The sequence below is a fragment of the Dryobates pubescens genome, chromosome 9, assembly GCF_014839835.1.
Source record: "Dryobates pubescens isolate bDryPub1 chromosome 9, bDryPub1.pri, whole genome shotgun sequence".
Lineage (NCBI taxonomy): Eukaryota > Metazoa > Chordata > Aves > Piciformes > Picidae > Dryobates > Dryobates pubescens.
Window position 1 is genome coordinate 13,600,403 of NC_071620.1, and position 22,702 is coordinate 13,623,104.

Sequence of the window (22,702 nt, forward strand, 5' to 3'; positions counted from 1 at the left end):
TATTGAGATCCTAAAGTGGGTCCAGAGAAGGGCAACAAAGCTAGTGAAGGGGCTGGAGAATGGGTCTTGTAAGGAACAGCTGAGGGAACTGGGGTTGTTTAGCCTGGAGAAAGGGAGGCTGAGGAGAGACTGTCTTGCTCTCTACAACTGCCTGACAGGAGTGATGCTGTAAGGATGCAGGAGTCCCGGAGCAGGCTGCCCAGAGAGGTTGTGGAGTCTCCTTTTCTGGAGAGATTCCAAACCTGCCTGGACATTGTTATCCTGGGCAACCTGCTCTGGGTAACCCTACTTTAGCAGTGACTAGATCATCTCCAGAGGTTCCTTTCAATCCCCACCATTCTGTGAGTCTTTGAACCATATCATACACAAAGCAAACATGCACAGTCCATAGTTTGAAAATTCTCCACAAAGCTCAACTGCATCTTGCTGTTGAACTTTCTTGTAAGAGGCAAAAGCTTGCATGTAATACATACCTTTTTTGTGTCTGCAAGAGGTCTCAGGGGCAGTGGGAAAGCCTGAAGTTCATGGTGAATCTCGATGTCCTCTGGCCGTATGGCTGGTTTGGGCTTCTCTGACAAAAAGCAGCTGTCCAAATCCACGTGTTCATACTTCATGGAAGTGGTGAAATACAAAAGCCTGTGTTTAAAAAAAAACACAACACACCCTACATTTTAAGAATTGAAATCCTAAATCCCTAGAGTTCTCAAGCACAGGAGTATTTTACAGGGTCTTTCAGCAGTAAGAGGAGAAAGGAAAAGAAGTGGCACTGCGGGACACACAAAGATTGGGAAGTGGCAAATGATCTGTTCATGGAACGATATAAACAGACAATAGTTTTGGAAAAGCATTGTCTGTGAATGTAGATGAAATTATAGTAGAAAAAGTCAGACTTTCTGCAGTGTCTCTACACACATTAAAGACATTTTTAATGGTGATTGGAAATGTAGTTGGTAGCATCCATTTCCTGCCTGTTATAAGACCAGATCATCAAGTATCATGTTTGGGTTAAGTTAGAAGCCAGGCACATAGGCAGTGTCATGGAAGAGGTTACAAACTGCAATAATTAGCAATTATGAACGTTTTCCAAACCAGGGCAGCTACTCTTCTGACTTACTCTTTGTTAAAGATAAGGTTGCTGATACAGCCATGAAAGGAGCCAGCCATTTTGAGCCCTAAAATGCCCTCTCCTGCGGGAATGCCACCCGCGTAGAAGTTAGATATATTCATGGGGTTCATTTCTGCTGAAGAACCAAGCCTCAGTTCTGCAGGGTTACTCTCATCCACTTGAACAGTTATGATTCTGAAAAAGATAAAGTAGGAAAAAACATTCAAGGAGTGCCTCAGACACTCATTTGCAAATGAAAAGCATTCCTTTCAGCCTCAAAAACATCCTAAGAAATAAAGACTCCAACACTTTGATAATCCTTTCAATGTCTTAGAACTAGAAGATCTTCTCCTTAGATAATGTTTAGCATGTAGAGTATTGTCAAATGTATTTCTAAATCATTTTGATAGCTCTATTTGTCTCCAATACTATTTAGTATCCTTTACTCAAGTGGCCCAAGATGTTTATGAGAGCTTTTAACTACAGCTTCATCGGGGGCTGCATGCTGTATACAATTACCATGTAAATCAGAACATCTCCATTAACAGCAGAAAGACACAGCCCTGATTGTTCTGCCTAATGAGCTGGCAAGGGCAGTTCCTAGGGGAACAGCAAGCCGACAAAGGCACACAATAATTAACCAGGTAGTACTGTTCAGAGTCACATCTACCTCTTACTCCGGATCAGGATGACAGAGTGTTCTTGTCCATCACTGTATGTTCCATTAGCAGCCTGAAGAGTTACTTTTCTAGTACTTGCTCTATCTCCAGCATTAACATGCACGACAAGCTGGCCATCAATCAGCATGATGGAAAAGAAGGGCTGTGGATTTAAATCAGAAGGTTCGATTTTGACTATAACTTAATTTTCAGCCACTCAGGGTTTAACTAGAGCATACTTTGAACAAAAAACCACACAAAACAAACACAACAAGCAAACAAAACCCAAACACCTCCAAATGAGCTGTAAACAAACTTTTAAATGAAACTCAAAAACTAATAGTGATGTGTTGGTACCTCTGAGAGGGCAAAGCCTTCTAACAGAAAATATGAGAGTTGGGAATTTCTCTGATTGTGAGAAAAAAATCAGGTTAAATTGCAGGTTTTTATACCACCACCACCTCACTCCTCCACTCTGAGGAAGGAAGTAAGAAGGGGCAGATATTCCTTCAAAGACTTTGTCCTTGGATTCCAGGAGTTCTAAAAGTCTACCAGATATGAGAAAGCTGTTCATCTCAAACCCTTCAATGACTTCTTCAGACTAACAGAAATGGAAAACAATAGTCTTTGTGTGCTTCATATGCAGTTTTCCTCCCTGTTGCAAAAAACCAGTTTGAGTCCTAGCAACCATAATAAGTCCCTGTTAAGTGGTCCTTCCCTCTCCTCTGCTACAGCAAGTATCACAGAATGGGTTGGAAGGACATTTAAAGGTCACCTAGTCCAAACTCTCTGCAGTGAGCAGGACATCTGGAACATCTTCAACTACTTGATGGGGTGCTTGGTTGCACAGTTTAGTTGATTAGGTGGTGTTGGATGACGGGTTGGCCGCGATGATCTTGAAGGTCCCTTCCAACCTGGTCTGGTCTGGTCTATTCTATGCTATTCTATGCTATTCTATTCCATTCCATCCCATCCCATTCCATAGTAGATTGCTCAGAGCCCTGTCAAACCTGACCTGGAATATCTCCAGAGATATGTCTTCTACCATTACCCTCTATTCCCCAATTAGCCTCTGTATTTGAGCCTTCTTAAGCCAAATAATTTTTTTTCTCAGTTTTTGCAAGTTAATAGTCATAAAAATCGGACTTGATATTAAAAAATAAAGATGGCAAAACCACATCCAAAGAATTGTTGTTTTCAGTACTTGCCAAATGTGCCTGTCTACGTCGGCGCCTTCCCAGTCCCCTGCTGAGTCCAGCAAGGATGATGCCACTGCTGTTCTTCGTAGCAAAAGTTGCCATCAGTTCTGATTCTGGGCTTAAGGGCTTAGGTACCAACTCAATGTAGCCATTGTTCAAGATGCTCACACTACGAATAGGCTGTTCAGTGAGGAAGAAAAAGAATTACTAACTTGATCTGTATCTGCGACCCAGTAAGAACAAAATATTTCAAGGATAGATTTGATGGTCTTTGAATTTCTCAAGATATTTCACTTCAGCTCACTACATTTTACCACTAACATTATTATTCATTGTTCAATAACAATAAAGATCAAGTCACAAAGCTTAAAAGTCTCCTACCTCCAATACACAGCCTTTTCGTACTCCATAAGAATTTCTAAGCAAGTCAAATGTTGAACGGGATATTTCCAGGTTCTTGATGCATCCCACGTACATTCTACTACTAAGACCTTTCCTGCAACAAAAAAGAAGGCTTTTTTTTTTCTTTGGAATCTCCTGGGTGAAAAGCTAAAGTTGTCTTCACTAAGAAGCAGTGAGACCTGTTTTGAAGAATGCAGCTAGCCCAGTGCAAGTGAAAACAGAGGTAATTTGGGTTTTACTCTCAGCAGGCATGAACTCTAACCTTAAAAGAGTCAGATAACATCATCCCCAAATGGAAACACACAAGCTTGCAGTGCTGTGTGGCCAAGCCAGGTAATTTTCCGGACCTTTATGGTGATGCCTAATTGGGTTGCAGGCTTAAGTTAGAGAAATCCAATGCTGTCCCTGCCATAATCCCTTACAGGCTGCTCTGCCAGCAAATATTAATAAGTCTGCACCTCTGCTATAACTGCATGGAAACAAATATTGTCCTGGAATTTACCTTATTGTCAAGAGCATGCAGACAATTTAATTGGATTTTTTTGGCTATGCTTTTCCTTTCAAAGTGAAGCCACTGGAAGAAATGAGACACTGCAAGTTCAGCAGGGATGTGCTATGCGAAAGTTATAAACTAGAGACAGTCTGTAAAATATCTATTTCTACCTATTCTAAAATACCTGTATCTTCTTGTTGATCTGGTCCAAGTTTCCAAACTGAATTACAAGAAACCCAGCATGCTGGGGGTTGGAAGGGACTTTTGGAGACCATCTAGTCCAACCTCCCTGCTAAAGCTGGGTCACCAAACCTGCTGAGGATACTCTATCCCCTCATCCAGGTCATGGATGAAGATGTTGAACAAGACTGGATCCAGCACTGACCCCTGGGGAACACCACTAGCTACAGGTCTCTGACTGGACTCTGTACCACTGATCACAACCCTCTGAGCTCTGTTGTTTAGGCAGTTCATAATCCACCTCACTGCCTACTCTTCTAACCCAGACTTCCTAAGCTTGCCTACATATATAAGAGGCAGTGTCAAAAGCCTTGCTAAAGTCAAAGTGGACAACATCCACTGTTCTCCCTGTGCCTACCCATTCATTCACACCATCATGGAAAGCTATCAGATAAGTCAAGCATGATTTCCTTTTGGTAAATCCATGCTGGATGCTCCTCATAACCTTCTTTTATTCCATGTGCTTAGAGATGACCTTCAGAATGAGCTGCCCCATCACCTCTCCAGGGATGGATGTAAGGCTGACTGATCTGCAGTTTTCCTTCTTGCCCTTTCAGAAGACTGGAATGACACTGGCTTTCCTCCAGTCCTCAGGTACCTCTCTCATTTTCCATGATCTTTTGAAAATGGAGAGTGGTAGAGCAACCACATCAGTCAGCACGCTTAGCACTTGCAGGTGCATCCCATCAGGGCCCATGGATTTGGGGGTGTTCAGTTTGCTCCAATTATCTACAACACAATCCTCACTGACCAGTGAAGATTCTTCCTTCCATCAAGCTTTTCCTCTTACTTCCAAGCTCTGGGATTCATGAGGGCTGGTCTTAGCAGTAAAGACTGAAGCAAAGAAAACATTCAGTTACTCTGCTTTCTCTGCATCCTGTCACCGGGGCTCTCACCTCATTCAGGAGTGGGGCCACATTTTCCCTGTTCTTCCTTTTGCCATTTATGTATTTGCAGAAGCTCTTCTTGTTCTCTTTCACTTTCTTTGTCAGATTTAATTCCAAGAGAGCTTTGGCCATCCTTGCTGTGTTCCTACATTTCCTGACTATGTTCCTATAATTCTGCCACGTGACCAGTCCCTTTACCCACATATTATAAGCTTCTTTCTCCCACATGACTTTTCTTAGCAGCAATTAAAGGACACACTACCTCACAGCCCTTGATCTTGGCAGACCACCAATGAAGATTGGGTCCTTATCAGAGCGGTTCAGGTCTGAGGCGACCCCAGGAGATTCTCCTTGTTTGGTTTCTTTGTAATTAAGGTTATATGCATCTGTGACTACCAAAATTCCTGCAAAGAGAAGAAACTAAAGATCTGGAGAAAGACACAAATAGACAATCTTCTATTCTGGCAAGCTTGTCTTTAATAAAGGAAAATGTATTAAGTGACTCAAACATGTATGGACAATCTTTTTTTTTTAGAGTGAGTAATTTATTGTACTTCAATCTATTCTGCTAATGTCATTTGTGTTTCTCTGCCAAAACCAAACCTGGAGAGTTCTACAGGAAAAAAAAATAATAAAATCTGAGAACCTGTTAGAGCTATTAGCAAGTATTATTTTTAATGCATAGCTTCCCAAACATAGCCACCAAAATACTGTTTTACTAGGGACTATTAAAACTCAGGACAGAAAACATGATCCTGTGTCCAGAGAAGGGCAACAAAGTTGGTGAGGGGTTTGGAACACAAGCCCTATGAGGAGAGGCTGAGGGAGCTGGGGTTGCTTAGCCTGGAGAAGTGGAGGCTCAGGGGAGACCTTATTGCTCTTTACAACTACCTGAAGGGAGGTTGTGGACAGGCAGAGGCTGGTCTCTTCTCCCAGGCACCCAGCACCAGAACAAGAGGACACAGTCTCAGTCTGCACCAGGGGAGGTTTAGGCTGGAGGTCAGGAAGAAGCTCTATACAGACAGAGTGATTGCCCATTGGAATGGGCTGCCCAGGGAGGTGGTAGAGTCGCCATCATTGGAGGTGTTCAGGAGGAGACTTGATAGGGTGATTAGTTGCATGGTTTAGTTGATTAGGTGGTGTTGGATGATAGGTTGGACACAATGATCTTGAAGGTCTCTTCCAACCTGGTTCATTCTATTCTATTCTATTCTATTCTATTCTATTCTATTCTATTCTATTCTATTCTATTCTATTCTATTCTATTCTATTCTATTCTATTCTATTCTATTCTCTATTCTATCCTATCCTATCCTATCCTATCCTATCCTATCCTATCCTATCCTATCCTTGGATAAAAGATCATCATAGAATGCTGTAGAAAACCCTCAAAGAATAGGGATTCCACCACTATCCTGGGTAGCCTATTCCAGGGCTTGACAACACTCTAGAGGAAGAAATTGTTCCTAATATCCTGAAAGCATTCTACAATGACTTTCAGAGGTCATCTAGTTCAACCCTCCTGCAAGAGACATCTTCAAATAAAGCAGGTTGCTCAGAGCCCCAGACAACCTGACCTGGAACGTTTGCAGGGATGAGGCATCTACCACTTCTCTGAGTAACCTGGGCCAGTGTCTCACCACCCTCACTGTAAAAAAAAAATAATTCTTCCAAATCTAAAATCTAAGTCTGTCACTATTTACACTCTTTCAGTAAAGAAATTTATATACCTGCAGATCACAGAATCATAGAATGGTTTGGGTTGGAAGGGACTTCCAAAGATCATGTTGCCCAGAGCCTAGTCAAACCTGACCATGAATATCTCCAAGAAAGGGGCCTCAGCTACCTCCATGGGCAACCTGTTCCAGCATTCCACTATCCTCATGGTAAAGAGCTTCCTCCTAATGTCCAAACTAAATCTACTCTTCTCTAGTTTAAAATCATTTCCCCTCATCCTATCACCACAGGCCTTTGTAAGCAGCCTTCTTGCAGGCCCCCTTCCCTTGGAAGTAACCTTTCTAAATCTGCTTTTTGTATCACAGATCTGTGGGCAGTATCGTGAACAGTCTCAGAGAGGTTCTTCTAAACCATTTCCTCCCAATTCCATTATCCTGCTTGGTGTCCAATTAGTAAAATTAAAATTGTACCACTAAAGACAAGAGTCACTACATAAAATGAATACAGACAAATCTGGTTTGTTGGTTCTTTTTTCAGCCTGCAGCCTACCTTGTTTCTTGTTGCGACTGAATGAAATTTTATACCACGTCCCGTTGTTGTAACGATTTTCTGTTGTCAGAGCAAGAGGTCCCGAACCCAGGTCAACAGTCAGTCTCACTTTGCCATCAACAAGCTCAAGGGACAGGAAATCTCTCTGTGAGGAAGAAAAAGGAAACCAAAACAACAAAAAAAACCAACCAACATTGAGACAAACAGATTAAATTCCTGAAAGTAAGTTCTTCAGGTTTGGCCTATGGTGAAAGTAAAGTTTGGCAACTCCTGTACCTGGCCCAAGCTATGTTTAGGAAAATCAAGATACATCTACTTCCCAAGGCTGACTTTTGGGTTTGTTTTGTTGTTATTTTTACTTAAATGCATCATTGGTCTTGATTACTCAGCTGAGGAAGGTTTAAATAAATGCCACATTTGCCGTCTTTTTTTAGATGAAGTTGTGACTGTGGTTGGCATGTGATCAGACATGACCATGTTCTTTCTGCAAGAAGCAAAGAGCTTCTTCACACTGTATAAAAAGGCTTTCTCAATTTTATAAAAAAGTGTTCTCTCTGCAGTGTAAAACTTAAGTCAGGTGTCACAGAACCATAAAATTGTTTTGGTTGGAAGAGACCTTGAAGATCATGAAGTCCACCCGCAAACCAGTGCTGACAACTCCACCACTAAACCACTCTGCTCAGCACCAAATCTATATAGCTTTTAAATCCCTCCAGGGAGGATGTGGACTCCACCACTGCCTTGGGTAGCCTGTTTCAGTGTTTGAGAACCCCTTTGGGAAAGAAATTGTTTCTAATGCTGAACCTAAACCTCCCCGGTGAAATTTGAGGCCTCTTCCTCTCATCATATCACTTGTTGCTTGGGAGAAGAGACCAACACCCACTTTCCTTCAACCTCCTCTCAGGGAGTTGTAGAGAGTGGGGAGATCTCCTTTGAGCCTCCCTTTCTCCAGGCTAAACAGCTCCAGATCCTTTAGCTGCTCCTCAAAAGACTTGTGCTGCAGACCCTTTATCAGCTTAGCTGCCCTTCTCTGGACCCACTCCAGCACATCAATGTTCTTCTTGGAGTGAGGAGCCCAAAACTGAACAGTTATTTGGGGTGTGGCTTCATCAGTGATGAGTACAGTCACTGCCATAGTCCTGCTGACCACAATGTTGCTGATCCAAACCAGGATGCTGCTGACCTTCTTGGCCACCTGGGCACACACTGGCTCATCTTCAACCAGCTGCTGACCAACAACCCCAGGTCCTTTTCCACCAGGAAAGGTGGAAATACACCATGCAATGTATTCAGGCAGTTAGTACATACAGCAAAAGAATAATGCAGTGACTCAAAAAATTTGTACCTGATCAAAGTTTTGTCCTCCTTCAGGGAAGGACAACCACCAGCTATGCATGCAGTAAACTGCATGATATGGCACTGAAGGTCTGGAGATGGGTCTAGGTTATATTGCTGTTACAGAGAGTTTTATTTAATTAATTTCAATTCACTGAGTTCCCATCTTACAGATTTAATTCAACAGACCTCTTCAATACTACATTGTCCCCCTGAAAGCTCATTTCCAAAGATTTTATATCCTACCAAGTTGAACAGAACTAGCTTGTGGCCCCTGCTGATTGTTTTTCTTGCCTTCAGTTAAATAATCATGAATTTTAGTCTAGAATTAAAACAAATTATGAAGAATTCCTTTCAATGATAGTCTTGTCCTTTACTATACATAAAGATTTATCTCTGGGGTTCCTGTCTTTACTTCTTTTGCTTATGATGTCAGTGACAGGTGATAATCTACACAAAGACTTGCTTTAATATATGTAGGCTGAAAAAAACCCATGGAGTCATAGAATGGCATGGGTGGGAAGGGACCTCTGGAGATGGAGTTGAACCCCCAAAATAACAAAGAGCAAGAAAGCATCAAGTGATCTCAAAAAAGGGTTTTGTACAGTTTAAGGATCTGGTCTATTTCCTTACAGTGCCATTTGAAGCAAGATACAGAAGCAGCCCATTAGGTGAAAAGGTGCTGAAAAATATGATGATCTGAGTCACTGTTGAGCGAAGTGCCCTCTCCACAACGGAGTATCCACTGCCATCAAAATGGAATGAAGTATCCTCATCCTGTGGGCTACAGAAGCAGAAAACAAGAGTAAAAAATCTTAGCTTAAAAATTGCATTGGTTTGTGCAAGCCCCAGGCATTGAAATTAGAAAGTGTGGAAAGAGACTTGAATCCATGTGATGAATAACTGAACGACTCCAGCCAAAGGCCATTTTCATTACAGAATCTCACAACATCTGCTTTAGCATGCCAGGATTCTGTGAAGAAAAGGTAGCTTTGGGGAAGGATGTATACAAGATAAAAATCGTTCTTTCTGAATACATCAAAACTCCAACGATTCCTTAAGGGAAAAAGCAGTTGTTACAATACACAGAATCCCAGTATGGCAGGGGTTGGAAGGGACCTCTGGAAATCATCTAGCCCAACCAACCTGCTAAAGCAGGGTCACCTACAGCAGGTTGCAGACGATCACAATGTCCAGGTGGGTTTGGAATCTCTCCAGTGAAGAAGGCTCCACAACCTCTCTAGGCAGAGCTCAAGTACCCTCACAGCAAGTAATTTTTCCTTCCTGGTCAGATGGAACCTTCTGGATTCCTGTTTGTGCCCATTGCCCTTTGTCCTGCCCATGAGCACTGCTGAAAAGAGTCTGGCCTCATGCTCTTGCACCCCAACCCTTAGCTCTTGTTGAGTTTTGAGCAGATCCCATATCAGGCTGCTCTTCTCCAGGCTAAACAACCCTAAGTCTCTCAGCCTTTCCTCCTCACAAAGATGATTTAGTCCCCTCAGCATCATTGTAGCCTCCACTCAACTCTCTGCAGTAGTTTCCTGTCTCTAATGACCTAGGGAGCCCAGAACTGGTCCCAGGACGCCAGATGTGTCCTCGGGCAGAATAGAAGGGAAGAAAAACTTCCCTTCACCTGCTCTCCACACTTCAGTTAATGCACCCCAGAAGACCACTGGCCTTTTTGGCTGGCTCACGGTGAACTTGTCCATCAGTACTCCCAGGCCATTCTCCTTGGAGCTGCTTTCCAGTAGGCCAGCCCCTCACCTGAACTGGTGCAGGGGGTTATTCCTCTCCAGATGTAGGACTCCTCGCTGTTGTTGAAAATCCTCTTACTTAAAGCATGTGATGCTTTTATCAAACATGATCCACTAAATGTTTATCAGCAATATAATGCTTGGAAAAAACATCTCAGATAATCAAGCAGCACCATCTGCTGTTTACATGTGAAACATTCTGCAAAAGGGGATATGGTCCAGTATATTTCTTTGCAGTTCCTTCAACATGAAGCAAGTATAGCCTGTAATCCCCTTACAGGGGCTCAGTGGCTCCAGTTTTGTTATGGTTTTATTTTATTGTTTCATTATATTTTTTTACTTTAATTATATTCTATTCTGTTCTATTTTACTGTATTGTATTCTACTCCATTCCATTTTATTTTACTTTATTTTATTTTATTTTTTTACAAGTGCTTTACACTGCTTCTTGCCTTGGAAAGAATAAATTTGTGTTTCTGGAAAGCAAAAGAATTTGCTCCAAAATTGTTTGGTTCACTGGCAGTCCCTACTTTCAATGCATAAACCAGAATTCCTCTGACAAAGTGATTAATAAGTGATAAAATTCCATGAAGTGAAATAATTGACACTGCTGGCACGTGCAGATTAGCGTGTTCAGAACTGGAGCCTAATGATCAATGAAACACTGCAATTTTTCTTCGTTCATTATTTTTAGCTAGGACAGAAATTTATATTCCAGATGTAAATGATTCTAAATCTATGACAAAAGATAAAGAGAACGAGACGAAGTACCTTCCAAAACAGCCATTGCACTTGCCCTCTCTTTCCATGTAGTTCCAAAGACCGATGGATTTGCCATTCAGGGATGCTTCTCCCATGCACCCTTTGAAGTGGGTCACCTTAACAGCAGGAGATTTCTGCCAGACAAGAAATCCTTCATGAATATAATTAACAGCAAGAACTGAGTAAATTATGCTGCGTAATTTTTGCCTGCGTGTTTTCCTTGAACTCTAATGTTATTAGATATAAATCACAATAGAAGAACAACATGTTTTAGCATAACTATTAACAGTGGCCATTTAAATCATAATAAATTAGCTCTGCAGCAAGTAAAAAAGTAAAAATAATGATGTCCTTGACCTACTTAGATGCTTCATGGCATGAATAACAATAGGAAACTAAAAGAAACCATGGAAGAAGGAAAAGAAATCCATGTTCATTGTGTAATATCTATGGAACATGAATGAACACATAGCCTCTCATGGGAATTTCCAGGGAACATTAACTTTAGGATGCTAGAACATCCTTAGAGCATCTTTGCATCAGTGTGTCTTGTGCAACCAATTTGTGGAACTACTTTAAAGTCAAAAGTGTATCTCAAACATAGTAAAAAAAACATTTATAAGATGTCTGCTCTCAGGCTTTAACCTTGATTTGCCCTCCAAGCCCTCCAATAAACATGCGGGTTGATTTGTTAACGTCCAGGATGGTGGCCGTCCCTGGAGAGGTCCCAGACTTAGGTGAAGGCTTCTGGTTTGAGTTGGTTTCCTCTATGCTGAGGGTACCTGTTCTTCCAAACCTGCCAAGCACAATTAGTAATGAATACTTTTACAAATCACAGACTCGTATCATAGAATGATGAATGATTCCAACCCTCTTACCATGGGAAGGGATGTTGTTGTAGATTAAGGGCTAAGTGTTATACCATAAAGATGGAATTCCAGCTGGAGGGGTAGAATGGTTTGGGCTGGAAGGGACCTTAGAGATCATCTAGCTCCAACCCCACTACCATAGGCAGGGACACTGTTGTAGGTTAAGGGTTAAATGTTGTACCATAAAGATGGAATTCCTCCTGGAGGGATGGAAAGTCTGCCCCAAGCGGGAGGCACCAGATCATGTCATACATTATTCCCTTCCTTTTCCTGCAGCTTCACTATTTAAGAGACAGACTTTGCACTCAGCCTCTCTGTCTTGACTCCTGCTTTCGCTTGGGCTATGTGGGTGGGAGGCCCTGCTGGCAGGAAGCTGTTTTTCTGCTGCATAGTGGGGCTCAGTCCATGGGGAGGCCTCCTCCACTGCCAATTCTGGTTTTGTTTTACCTTACTACCTTTTGTACTTTGTTTGCTTTTGTAAATATTGCTGTTATTAACTTCCAATTATGTGCAAGTGTTTTTATCTACTCCTTTGGGGTAAATCTACATTCCGTCCCAAGCTGGAAACTCAACCCAGGACAGACTCCTTCCACTAGACCAGGTCACTCAAGGCCTCATCCAGCCTGGCCTTGAACACTTGCAGGAAGGGAGCATCATGATTAATCAACACATTCTTTTGGCTTCTCTTTATGGGCAATAAAGAAAACTTGTAATGGAGAACTTAGAAGATGGTTGGTGTTCTTTGCATGTTCACTCACTAAATACCTGAACATTTCTACAATACAGCCCTCATTAAAAAAACATTAATAATCCATTTTCCTAATCAACACTTACACCATCCTCATTGTAATTACCTGGTTGCATGTATTCTGTGCCATTTGTTGTTATTGATTTGAAAATCAGGGTATTCCACTCTTGTTGGTCCAGAGCCCAAGTCCCAAAGAAGAGCTACCTTACCGCGACGCATCTCCAGTGCAAGGAAGTCTGTCTGAAAAACAGCAGAGCTAGTTCAAACACACAGCACTGAACATGTAGCTTCTGTTCTGTGCAAATCTCTCCTCTCTTAGTTTAAAACCATCACCCCTTGTCGTATCACATTGGGTCCTGTTAAAAATGTTGTCCCCATCTTTCCTATAAGGCCTCCTTTAAATACCAACTGGCCACAAAAAGATCTCTTTGCAGTCTTCTCTTCTCCAGGCTGAACAACTCCAACCCTCTCAGCCTGTCCGCACAGCAGAGGGGTTCCAGCCCTCACATAATTGTTGTGGCCTCCTCTGGCCCCGCTCCAATAGGTCCATGTCCCCCCTGTGTTGGGGACTCCAGAGTTGGACTCAGTATTGCAGATGAAGTCTCAGCAGAGCAGAGGGGCAGAATCACATTTTTCCACCTGCTCCCCATGCTGCTGGGGATGCAGACTAGGAGACAGTTGTCTCCTCAACTGTGAGAAAACATCTGATTTATGTCCAGCTTTTCATCACCAGCACCCCAAGTCATTCTTCACAGAGCTGCTCTCAATCTCTTCATTCCCCAGCCTGTGTTAATACCAGAGACTGGCCTGACCCAGGCGCTGGAGGTTGCACTTGGCCTTGTTGAACCTCATGAAGTTCACACAGACCTACTTCCTGAGCTTGTCCATGTCCTTTTGAATGATATTCCATCCCTCAGGTGTGACAACCTCACCATTAAGCTTGGTGTCATCTGCAAACTTACTAAGGGTGTACTTGGTCCCACTGTTTATGTCACTGATGAAGGCATTAAACAACACTGGCCCCAGTACAGACCCCTGAGGGATGCCACTGGTCACCAATCTCTATCTAAAGATAAAACTGTTGACCACTACCCTCTTGGTATGATCATCCAATCAATTCACTAACCACCAAAAGGTCCACTCATCAGATCTATCTCTCCGCAATTTAGAGAGGAGGATGTTATAGGGCATAGAGCCAAACACCTTAATAGAAGTCCAGATTGATGACATCCAGAGATCTTCCTTTATCCACTGATGCAGTCACTCCATCATAGAAGAAGGATTCTCATGACATGGGCAAGAGGCAATGCTAAGGAGTCAGATTCCTCTATTTTCTACCTTTGAGGATTTCTGGAATCATCTAAGGGACACAGATATTTCCCCCCCTACTGAACACATTTGTCAGGGGCCTCAATCAGATATTTAGTTTCAAGTAGAAAAAAAAATGTATAAATGGTCATTTAAAAGATTTTATTATCATCATCTTCAGTACATGGATGCCAGAAACTTACCTTTCCATTGCTCCCCAGGTAGAAGAGAAGGTTATCTGGTTCAGCAGTTTTCATGTTGAGTGTCAAGGTGTTGTAATTGGTAGATGAAATCTGGGGTTGGTAGGCTCGAATGCAATCTCTGTCTGCTGACACTGCAACTTTAATCTGGGGGGAGAGGAGAAAATGGAATTTAAAGGAGTCTCAGTGTACACTTATTTCTGGAATACATCCTTAGTTTCTGACCAAGCCATTCGCTGAGATACTTTCATGCCAACTAATTATTGCTGCCTGGGTCAGATCTCCTAGGTTTCACTTGACAAAAAGATTCACAAACAGAGAAGAATGAAATCTGTCATAATTCACTCATTCAATTAGGAGATTTGAAGCTAGGAAAGCAAAACTAATTACAATAAATCTTAGGTCAGAACCCCATATATCACTACAAGCCATTGTAGAAGTAGCAGAAAATAAAGACTCAGAAAATCTATTGCTTTAAACTTTAGTCTTGAAGTGGAGAAATTCCTATTCCTGTTGTCATCCCACAAACTCCTTTGAGTATTGCCTAGGCTGTTGATAAGACATTGATCCAAATGATCTAAATGCAGCCAAACTTTGTATTGTAATAACAGAAAACTCTTTTTAACAAAAGAATTAAATCAATCAGATTCATCCAATATGCCTGGAACGAGTAAACACATCAAGCACACGCTTGCATAAAGGGCACAGGTATAGACAGTTTTTCCCTCTGCTCACAGTTTGATTTGGTTTTCTGTAAGCTCTCAAAATTGGAAAAGGGGATTTTGCTAATAATTTTTTTCACCCTGCCAGGCGCCTCTGTGGTTTATGACATGTCTGACAATACTCCTCCCTTTCTTCCGCAATGGATTCATTAAGCTTCAGTTGACTGTGACAGAGAAGCAATAACCATAAAATTAAAGAGATTTGCAGAAAGAACTGAAAGGTTTTTAATTTCTAAAACAAAAGCCTCCCTGAAGCTTACAATAACATCCTTACATTAAAGCCAAAGGCATACCAGAAATTACTGAGTGCAAAGTCATTTTCAAATTCCCCTCACAGTTTAATGAGGTCCATAGTACAGTTGATTCACTGTTGTAGCCTTCAAGAGGGGGAGTACAAATTTATAAACAAGGATATTTGTCTTAAAGTATTCAAGGAATCACTGAATTGTTTGGGATGAAGGGACATTCAAAAGTCATCCAAACCCCTTGTAGTGAGCATCTTCAGTTAGAGCAGGTTTTGGATGCACAGCAGCTTCTTGCAGGGAACATATGGACATGGCAAGGAAATAGATTATAAATTTATTGATAGAATCAATATTTTGGTAAAGGATGTGTAATGTTACTTGATTTTATACAGAAATATCCCACATCAATCTCTAAAATAAGCTTATAACCATCCTAACAGAATGGCAGCACCGCCTCCTCTTTTCTCTGACAGCAAAGTATCTCTGTGATTGCTTTTTGATGCCATGAATTTGGCTACTTTATATAGGAAGCAAAAGCAAATGGTAAATAAGTAACAAATTAAATCTGGAACTATAATATGTACCAAGAGCCAGTCCTCTTGAACTTCAGTGAGATCATTAAGATTGAGTGAGGGGCCAAAAACTGAACACAATATTTGAGGTGCGGTTTCACCAGTGTTGAGTACAGGGGAACAATCACTGCCCTGCTCCTGATGGCCAATCCAAACCAGGATGCTGTTGGCCTTCTTGGCCACTTAGGCACACTGCTACCTCATCATCAGCCAGCTGTCCATGAACACCCCCAGGTCTTTTCCCCTGGGCAGCTTTCCAGCCACTCTGCTCCAATCCTGGAGCATTCGTGGGGTTGTTTTGACCCAAGTCCAGGACGTGACTCTTGGCCTTGTTGAACTTCATCCCATTGGCTTCAGCCCATTGATCCAACCTGTCCAGGTCTCTCTGTAGAGCTTTCTTTACCCTCAAGCAGATCAACATATCCACCAAGCTTGGTGCCATCTGCTTGGTGCCTCAATCCTCTCGTCCAGATCATTGATAAATACTTTAAATAGAAGTGGTCCCAATACTGAGCTCTGGGGAACACCACCTGCAAACCCTCTAGGTTTAACTCCTTTCATCCCCACTCTTTCGACCTGGCCACTCAACCAGGTTTTTTTATCCATAACTTCTCTGCCAAAAGTGGCAATGAAACCTGTTAAGTCTGAGATGATGGAACTTACAGATGCTGCCTGCTTGCGTGCCTGGCTGATGAGCTCTTTAATTTCAGACAAGTTCCTGTTCAGGCCCTCCTCCAGTGTTTTCAAAGGTTTCAGCCTATCCAGCAAAAGACTTGCTTGTGCTTCAACTTCTTTAACTTGCTTCTCAGCTGTGATTGCTACCAAAACAGAAATGGGATGTTGAGGCAGGGTGAAGGAGCAAGGCAGTGTTCATTACTGAAAGGCTTGGCCAAGGTGGCCTGCTTTGAATCATTATTTACAATGACTTTAAACTTCAGTAAGGAAAATGCATCCTTAAGAGCATCCCACAGATACTATTAAACATCTAGAGCTCCTTCTAGAGGTCTTTTTAAAAAAGTAGCACATTTTAATGGCGTTAGGAGAAACTTTCTGAGTCTGTGAGACTCATATTTAACGTCCGCTCAAACAATATCAAACTGTTTCTGCAAGCAGTGACATTTCTAAAGAGCAATGAAGCAGCAAACTCACCAGCTTTTGATGAATCAGTTAGAAGTTCACTAGTTTTCCTCAACGTGTCATTAACTTGGGACAATGTAGAAGAAGCATTCAGCAGCTTTTGACTAAAAGCCCCAAAGTGACTTAAACTCGTCACACCGCTGATGTTCGAAGACACAGCCAGTTCTTTCATCTCAAGCATGTGTTGCCTTGTATCTGAAACAGTCCCCAAATTTAAAAATTAAATAAATACATATATCACAGTTTTCATAAATATTTGGCAATAATAAATGCTTGGCATAGCAATGAAGTTACAAACATAGAATCATAACATGGTCCGGGTGGGAAAATACCTCAAGGATCATTTAGTTCCACCCCCCCTGCCGTGGTCAGGGACACCTCACACTAACTCAGGTTGCTCAGAGCCACATCCAGCCTGCCCCTAAAATCCTCCAGGGATGGGGCTTCTACTACCTCCCTGAGCAGCCTGTTCCAGCATCTCACCACCCTCACGGTGAAGAACAACTTCTTAACATCCATCTTGAATCTACCCATTTCTAGTTTTGCTTCACTCCCCACAGTCCTATCACTACCCAAACACAGTGAAAACACTAGTGTGGTAGGTTGAAATTTCCCCCCTAAACTACCACACACTAGAAATGTTTCCAGTTATGTTCCTTTCACAGTAGAAAGTTCTGGTTTTGTTTGTAAAAACCTACAGCTTTGTTTGTATCCATGAGTCTAGGAGGGCAGCTCCAAACCAAGACCAGCAGTGTTCTTACTTTGCTTAACTGCTGAATACATCATGGCTTAGACTGGGAAGTTTATATAGACACATATATCAATAACAGAATTTGCAGCTATTTTAATTTCATTTTTGACAGAATCACAGAGTGGTGGGAGCTGGAAGGACACTCTAGAGATCATCTAGTCAAAAAACATAGTGAATTCACGTTTTTAATTGTAGGAAAACTGTTTAATTTTCAGAACCAGTTTGGAATACCATACAAAGACAGAGTGAAGTGATCTTAGAATCACAGACTGGTAGGGCTTGGAAAGCACCTCTGGAAATATCCTAGTCCAACCCCACTGATAAACCAGAGTCACCCACAGCAGGTTGTCCAGGATCACAATGTCCAAGTGATTTTAGAATCTCTACAGAGGAGACTCCATAACCTCTCTGGGCAGCCTTCTCCAGGGCTTCAGCACCCTCACACCAAAGAAGTTTTTCCTCATATTTCAATGCAACCTTCTGTGTTCCAGTTTGTGCCCACTGCCCCTTGACCTGTCCATGGGCACTGCTGAAAAGAGTCTGGCACCATCCTCTTGCCCTCCGCCCTTTAGCTATCAATCAGCATTGAGGTGATCTTCTCTCAGGCTTCTCCAGGATAAACAACCCCAGCTCTCAGCCTTTCCTCCTTACAGAGATGCTCCAGTCCCCTCATCATCTTTGTAGCCTCTACTGGACTCTCCCCAATAGTTCCCTGTCTCCACTGAACTGAGGAGCCCAGAACTGGACACAATACTTCAGATGTAGTTTACCTAGGGCTGACTAGATGGTGACCCTTCTTTGGCAAGGGGATTGGACTACATGATCTCCAGAGGTCCCTTCCAATCCCCACCATGCTGGGATTCTGTGAACTCTAGGTCTTGCCTTTATGCAAATCATAACTCTAGGTCTTGCCTTTATGCAAATCATTATAATAAGGACACAGGGCTGTTGGAGCAAGTCCAGAGGAGGACCACAAAGACGATGCAAGGACTGGAGCACCTCTGCTATGAGGACAGGCTGAGTGAGCTAGGATTGTTCAGCCTAGAGGAGAATCCAGGGATACCTTATAGCTACCTTCCAATACCTTATGGGATTCCACAGGAAGGCTGTAGAGAGACTTTTTGTAAGGGTGTCTAGCAATAGGACAAGGGAGAATGGTTTCAAGCTGAGGGAGAGTAAATTTAGACTGAATCTTAGGAAGAAGTTCTTCGGTACGAGCATGGTTAGTTTCTGGAACATGTTGCCCAGGGAGGCTGTGGATGCCTCCTCCCTAGGGATGTTGGATGAGGCCTTGAGCAGCCAAGTCCAGCTGAGAGGCATCCCTGCCCATGGCAGGCAGGCTGGAGTAGAAGACCTCTGAGGTCCCTTCCAACCTAAGCCATTCTACGATTCTATGAATCATATTCCACTATTCCACTTACCATTAGGCAGTGCTCTTAGTGGCCACAGGGAACCATTAAGCTGGGTAAGAAGTTTATGAGTACCTTCCTGCATCTTTTCTACCTTTTTGTTTAGCCCACTCAATCCAAACAGCAGACCTGTTGGGAGAAACAGTGCTGATTTTACTATGCATAAATAAATACCATACAACCCACACAAACCCTATGAATGGGAATAACAAGCAGTCACTTCAAGGATCCCTTTTTTTTTGGTGATTTTTGAACAGAAAAGGCATTTTACAAGCAAGGCATGTGAAATGAATGCAATATGGATAAACAGGCTCCTGTGAGAACTTGTTCCATTCAAAGTAATCCTTTTTGGCCAATTCTATCAGCCTGAATTTGTAGACAGACGGTAAAGGAAAGGTTAAAAATGAAAATGATTCCATGATTGTGGATTCTTATAATTTTATGAGTTTCTCCATGACAGTGGACTCTTATAACTCTTATGATGTTTCCTCTGTGATATCTGACAGGAGAGTCAAGTGTTTTGCTTTTACTCGTGATCTGTTTGTAGAATCCTCTCACTAGAGATAAAAATATTAGAACAGCAGGAACAAAAGAAGGTGTCTGGTGGATATAAGCTACATGAAATACGTGCATATTTGTAAAAGCCATTGATATTAAAATGAAAACATCATTTTACAGTTACAACTGATCTCTGAAATATTCACTTTTTGCCTAATTTTGTCCAAAATTCTGTCCCTTTAGGGCAAGCGCTGTTTCTACATAAAAACTGTGCTCAAAAAGCTTTTGAGTGGTGCAGACTTTAGTGCCTTGCTGATATTTTTAGAATAATAGAAAACCAAAAGGATTTGGGAATTTGTAGAGGGATTCTGGGCCAAAAGGCACTTTCTAGAGACATTAAAAAAAAAAGGTTCAGTTAGTTACTGTATTTCAGCCTCCTAGAAGAAACAGATAAAATTATTTAAGTTTATCATCCTACATATTTGTGTAATCTAGGATTCATTAGATAAAAATGGATGCATGGATTTTGCCTAGAATTATATTTGTTCTTCCTGTACAGCACAATCTGCAATGATTTAATTAATGAAATACGGAAAAAGAATCATTTAAAGCATTGCTTGGAGGTGATGTCTAGTGAAGGCCAACTTCTTACTTGAAAAAAGTAAAAAACTACATGGCTCCATAATATAATGATCTTAATTGTATGAAACAGTCATAAATATTTGCCCTGGGTTGAGCTAGAACTTAACTAACTCTGTTCAGTGCTGTGACTTCTCAGCTCAGGCTCTGCTCAGTGAGGGCACCTTCTGAAGTTCAGGACAGGTTTGCATAGAAAGTGGCTTCTTCTAGCAATGAGAATGCTGGTGGGGAGAGTTACTGCCAAAGGATGGGCTGCAGAAAGGCTCTGGCTTAGATTTGCTCCTGTGCACACCAAGGGCACTGCCACATTCTGTGCCCCACTTTGGGCTGCAGGAAGTCAGAGGTGGCATCTGCAGGTAGGACAGATGACCTTTGACTGAGCAACAAGGAATACCATCCCATGGGTGGCATCTTCAGGATCAAGCCAAAGGATCACTAGGGTCAAGACTCTTCTTCAATAGCAGGTATCCCAGGAGGACTCTGTCTCTTCTGCTTTTGATACCGACCCATGTTCCTTAATCCAGCTGCAGAATCCAGCTTCTGAATTCAGTTCTGCTGCTGAGTCCAGTCTGGGACTTCCCAGCATCAGTGGAGACAACAGTGAAGTCATTGCCATCAGAGGTTGTGTTCCATATTGGTTTGTATCTCCTTGTCTCTAGTTCAATGGATTGCTCTTTTTTCAATCACAGCTGGTTTAGTTTCTTTCCCATCCCATCAATCTCTCTCCCTTCTTCCCTTTGGGAATGGAGAAGGTTTCATGGAGAGCCTCTGGCACTTGTCTAGAGGTTGTCCCACCCCTAACCCTTGACAATAATCACCTGCAATATATTCCCTCAGCTTATGCTTATTAAAACAAGCAAACAAAGAAATCACAACATAAATGCTCATTAAAAATCCAGGAATACAGAAAAAGAAATAAAAACAGAAAAGTGAACTCAAAAGAACTGACCATTATTTTTTTTCTGCAGATTTTTAGCTTCACTTTGAAATTTGGCGGTAAGCAGAAGGGTTTCTTTTCCAAGAACACTGAGAGACTCATCTGGCTGAAAAACAGAGACAACTTGCCACATGGAAAGAACAGAAATTCATCTGAAAACATTTAAGTATCTGCAGATGTTTACTTTGAGTTACTGCATACTCTCAATATTTACATTAATTCACTTATAAGGCATCAATTAAAAAAATACAAGTTGCAAACAATTGTCCAAGAATGTGACACTGAATCTTTTTGAGTGAATACTAATAAAAACAAAACCAAAACCCCAACAACTGGGAAACAAAACCCCCTACCCAGCACTGAAGGGTCAACACTCAACAATGTCTCTATGCACCAGGTCCACACTCTGCTTGAACATCCCCAGGGATGGTGATTCCACCACTGCCCTGGGCAGACCATTTCAATATTTGATAACCTTTTCAGTAAAGAAATATTTCCTAACATCCAGCCTGAACCTCCCCTGGCACAGCTTGAAATAGTTTCCTCTAGTCCTGTCGCTTGACACCAAGGAGAAGAAGCTGCCCCTCTTCGTTCCAACCTCCCTTCAGGTAGTTCTTCATAGAAAGAGTGATTTGCCATTGGAATGGGCTACCCAGGGAGGTGGTGGAGTCACCATCACTGGAGATGTTTAGGAATGGACTGGTGGGGTGCTTGGTGCCATGGTTTCGTTGATTAGAGAGTGCTGGATGATATGTTGGACTCGGTGATCTCAAAGGTCTCTTCCAACCTGGTTAATCCTATTCTGTTCTATTCTATTCTATTCTATTCTATTCTATTCTATTCTATTCTATTCTATTCTATTCTATTCTATTCTATTCTCGGAGAGCAATGAGGTCTCCCCTCAGACTCCTCCAGACTAAACAACCCCAGCACCTTCAGACACTCCTTATAGGTAATATGCTCCAGGCCCTTCACCAGCCTCCTTGCCCTTCTCTGGACACATCTCAGCACCTCAATATTGTTTCCATAGTGAGGGGCCCAGAACTGAGCACAGTACTCAAGGTGTGTCCTCACCAGAGCTGAATACAGGGGAAAGATCGCCTCCCTGTTCTTGCTGGCCATGGCATTTCTCTCACAAGCCAGGATGCCATTGGCTTTCTTGGCCACTTGGGCACACTGCTGACTCATGTTCAGTTGACTATCAACCAACACCACCAGGTCCCCCTCCAAGCTGCAGCTTTCCAGCCACACATTCCTAAGTCTGTAAGTTACCATGGGGCTGTTCTGACCCAGGTGGAGGACCTGGCACTTGAACTTGTTAACCTTGATACAATTAGCCTTGGGTCATCGGTCTAACCTGTCCAGATTCCATTGTAAAGTTTTTCTACCCTCTAGCATGTCAACACAAGCACCCAGCTTGGTATCATCTGCAAACTTAATGAGGGTGCACTCAATTCCCTCATCCAGATAATTAAAAAAGATATTAAAGAGGACAGGCCTCAGTACTGAACTCTGGGCAGCACCACTAGTGACTGGGTACCAGCCAGATTTAATTCCATTCACAACCATTCTTCGGACCTAGCTACCCAGCCAGCTTTTTATCCA

The 22,702-nt window shown here is 42.2% G+C and overlaps 1 protein-coding gene across 1 annotated transcript in view; it reads right to left on the reverse strand.

Moving 5' to 3' along the window:
- Nucleotides 1-22,702, reverse strand: part of LAMA1 (laminin subunit alpha 1) — a 111,491-nt gene that overhangs the window by 10,235 nt on the left and 78,554 nt on the right. Inside the window, exons 41-56 of the mRNA XM_009909928.2 lie at nt 21,110-21,203; nt 19,036-19,152; nt 16,876-17,058; nt 16,390-16,544; nt 14,191-14,334; nt 12,786-12,919; nt 11,708-11,858; nt 11,072-11,196; nt 9,180-9,330; nt 7,212-7,356; nt 5,248-5,389; nt 3,345-3,459; nt 2,973-3,143; nt 1,776-1,927; nt 1,115-1,300; nt 474-636 (exon numbers count right to left, since the gene is read on the reverse strand). Coding sequence (XP_009908230.2) covers nt 474-636; nt 1,115-1,300; nt 1,776-1,927; nt 2,973-3,143; nt 3,345-3,459; nt 5,248-5,389; nt 7,212-7,356; nt 9,180-9,330; nt 11,072-11,196; nt 11,708-11,858; nt 12,786-12,919; nt 14,191-14,334; nt 16,390-16,544; nt 16,876-17,058; nt 19,036-19,152; nt 21,110-21,203 — 2,328 coding nt within the window. The remainder of the gene's footprint in view (nt 1-473; nt 637-1,114; nt 1,301-1,775; nt 1,928-2,972; nt 3,144-3,344; nt 3,460-5,247; nt 5,390-7,211; nt 7,357-9,179; nt 9,331-11,071; nt 11,197-11,707; nt 11,859-12,785; nt 12,920-14,190; nt 14,335-16,389; nt 16,545-16,875; nt 17,059-19,035; nt 19,153-21,109; nt 21,204-22,702) is intronic.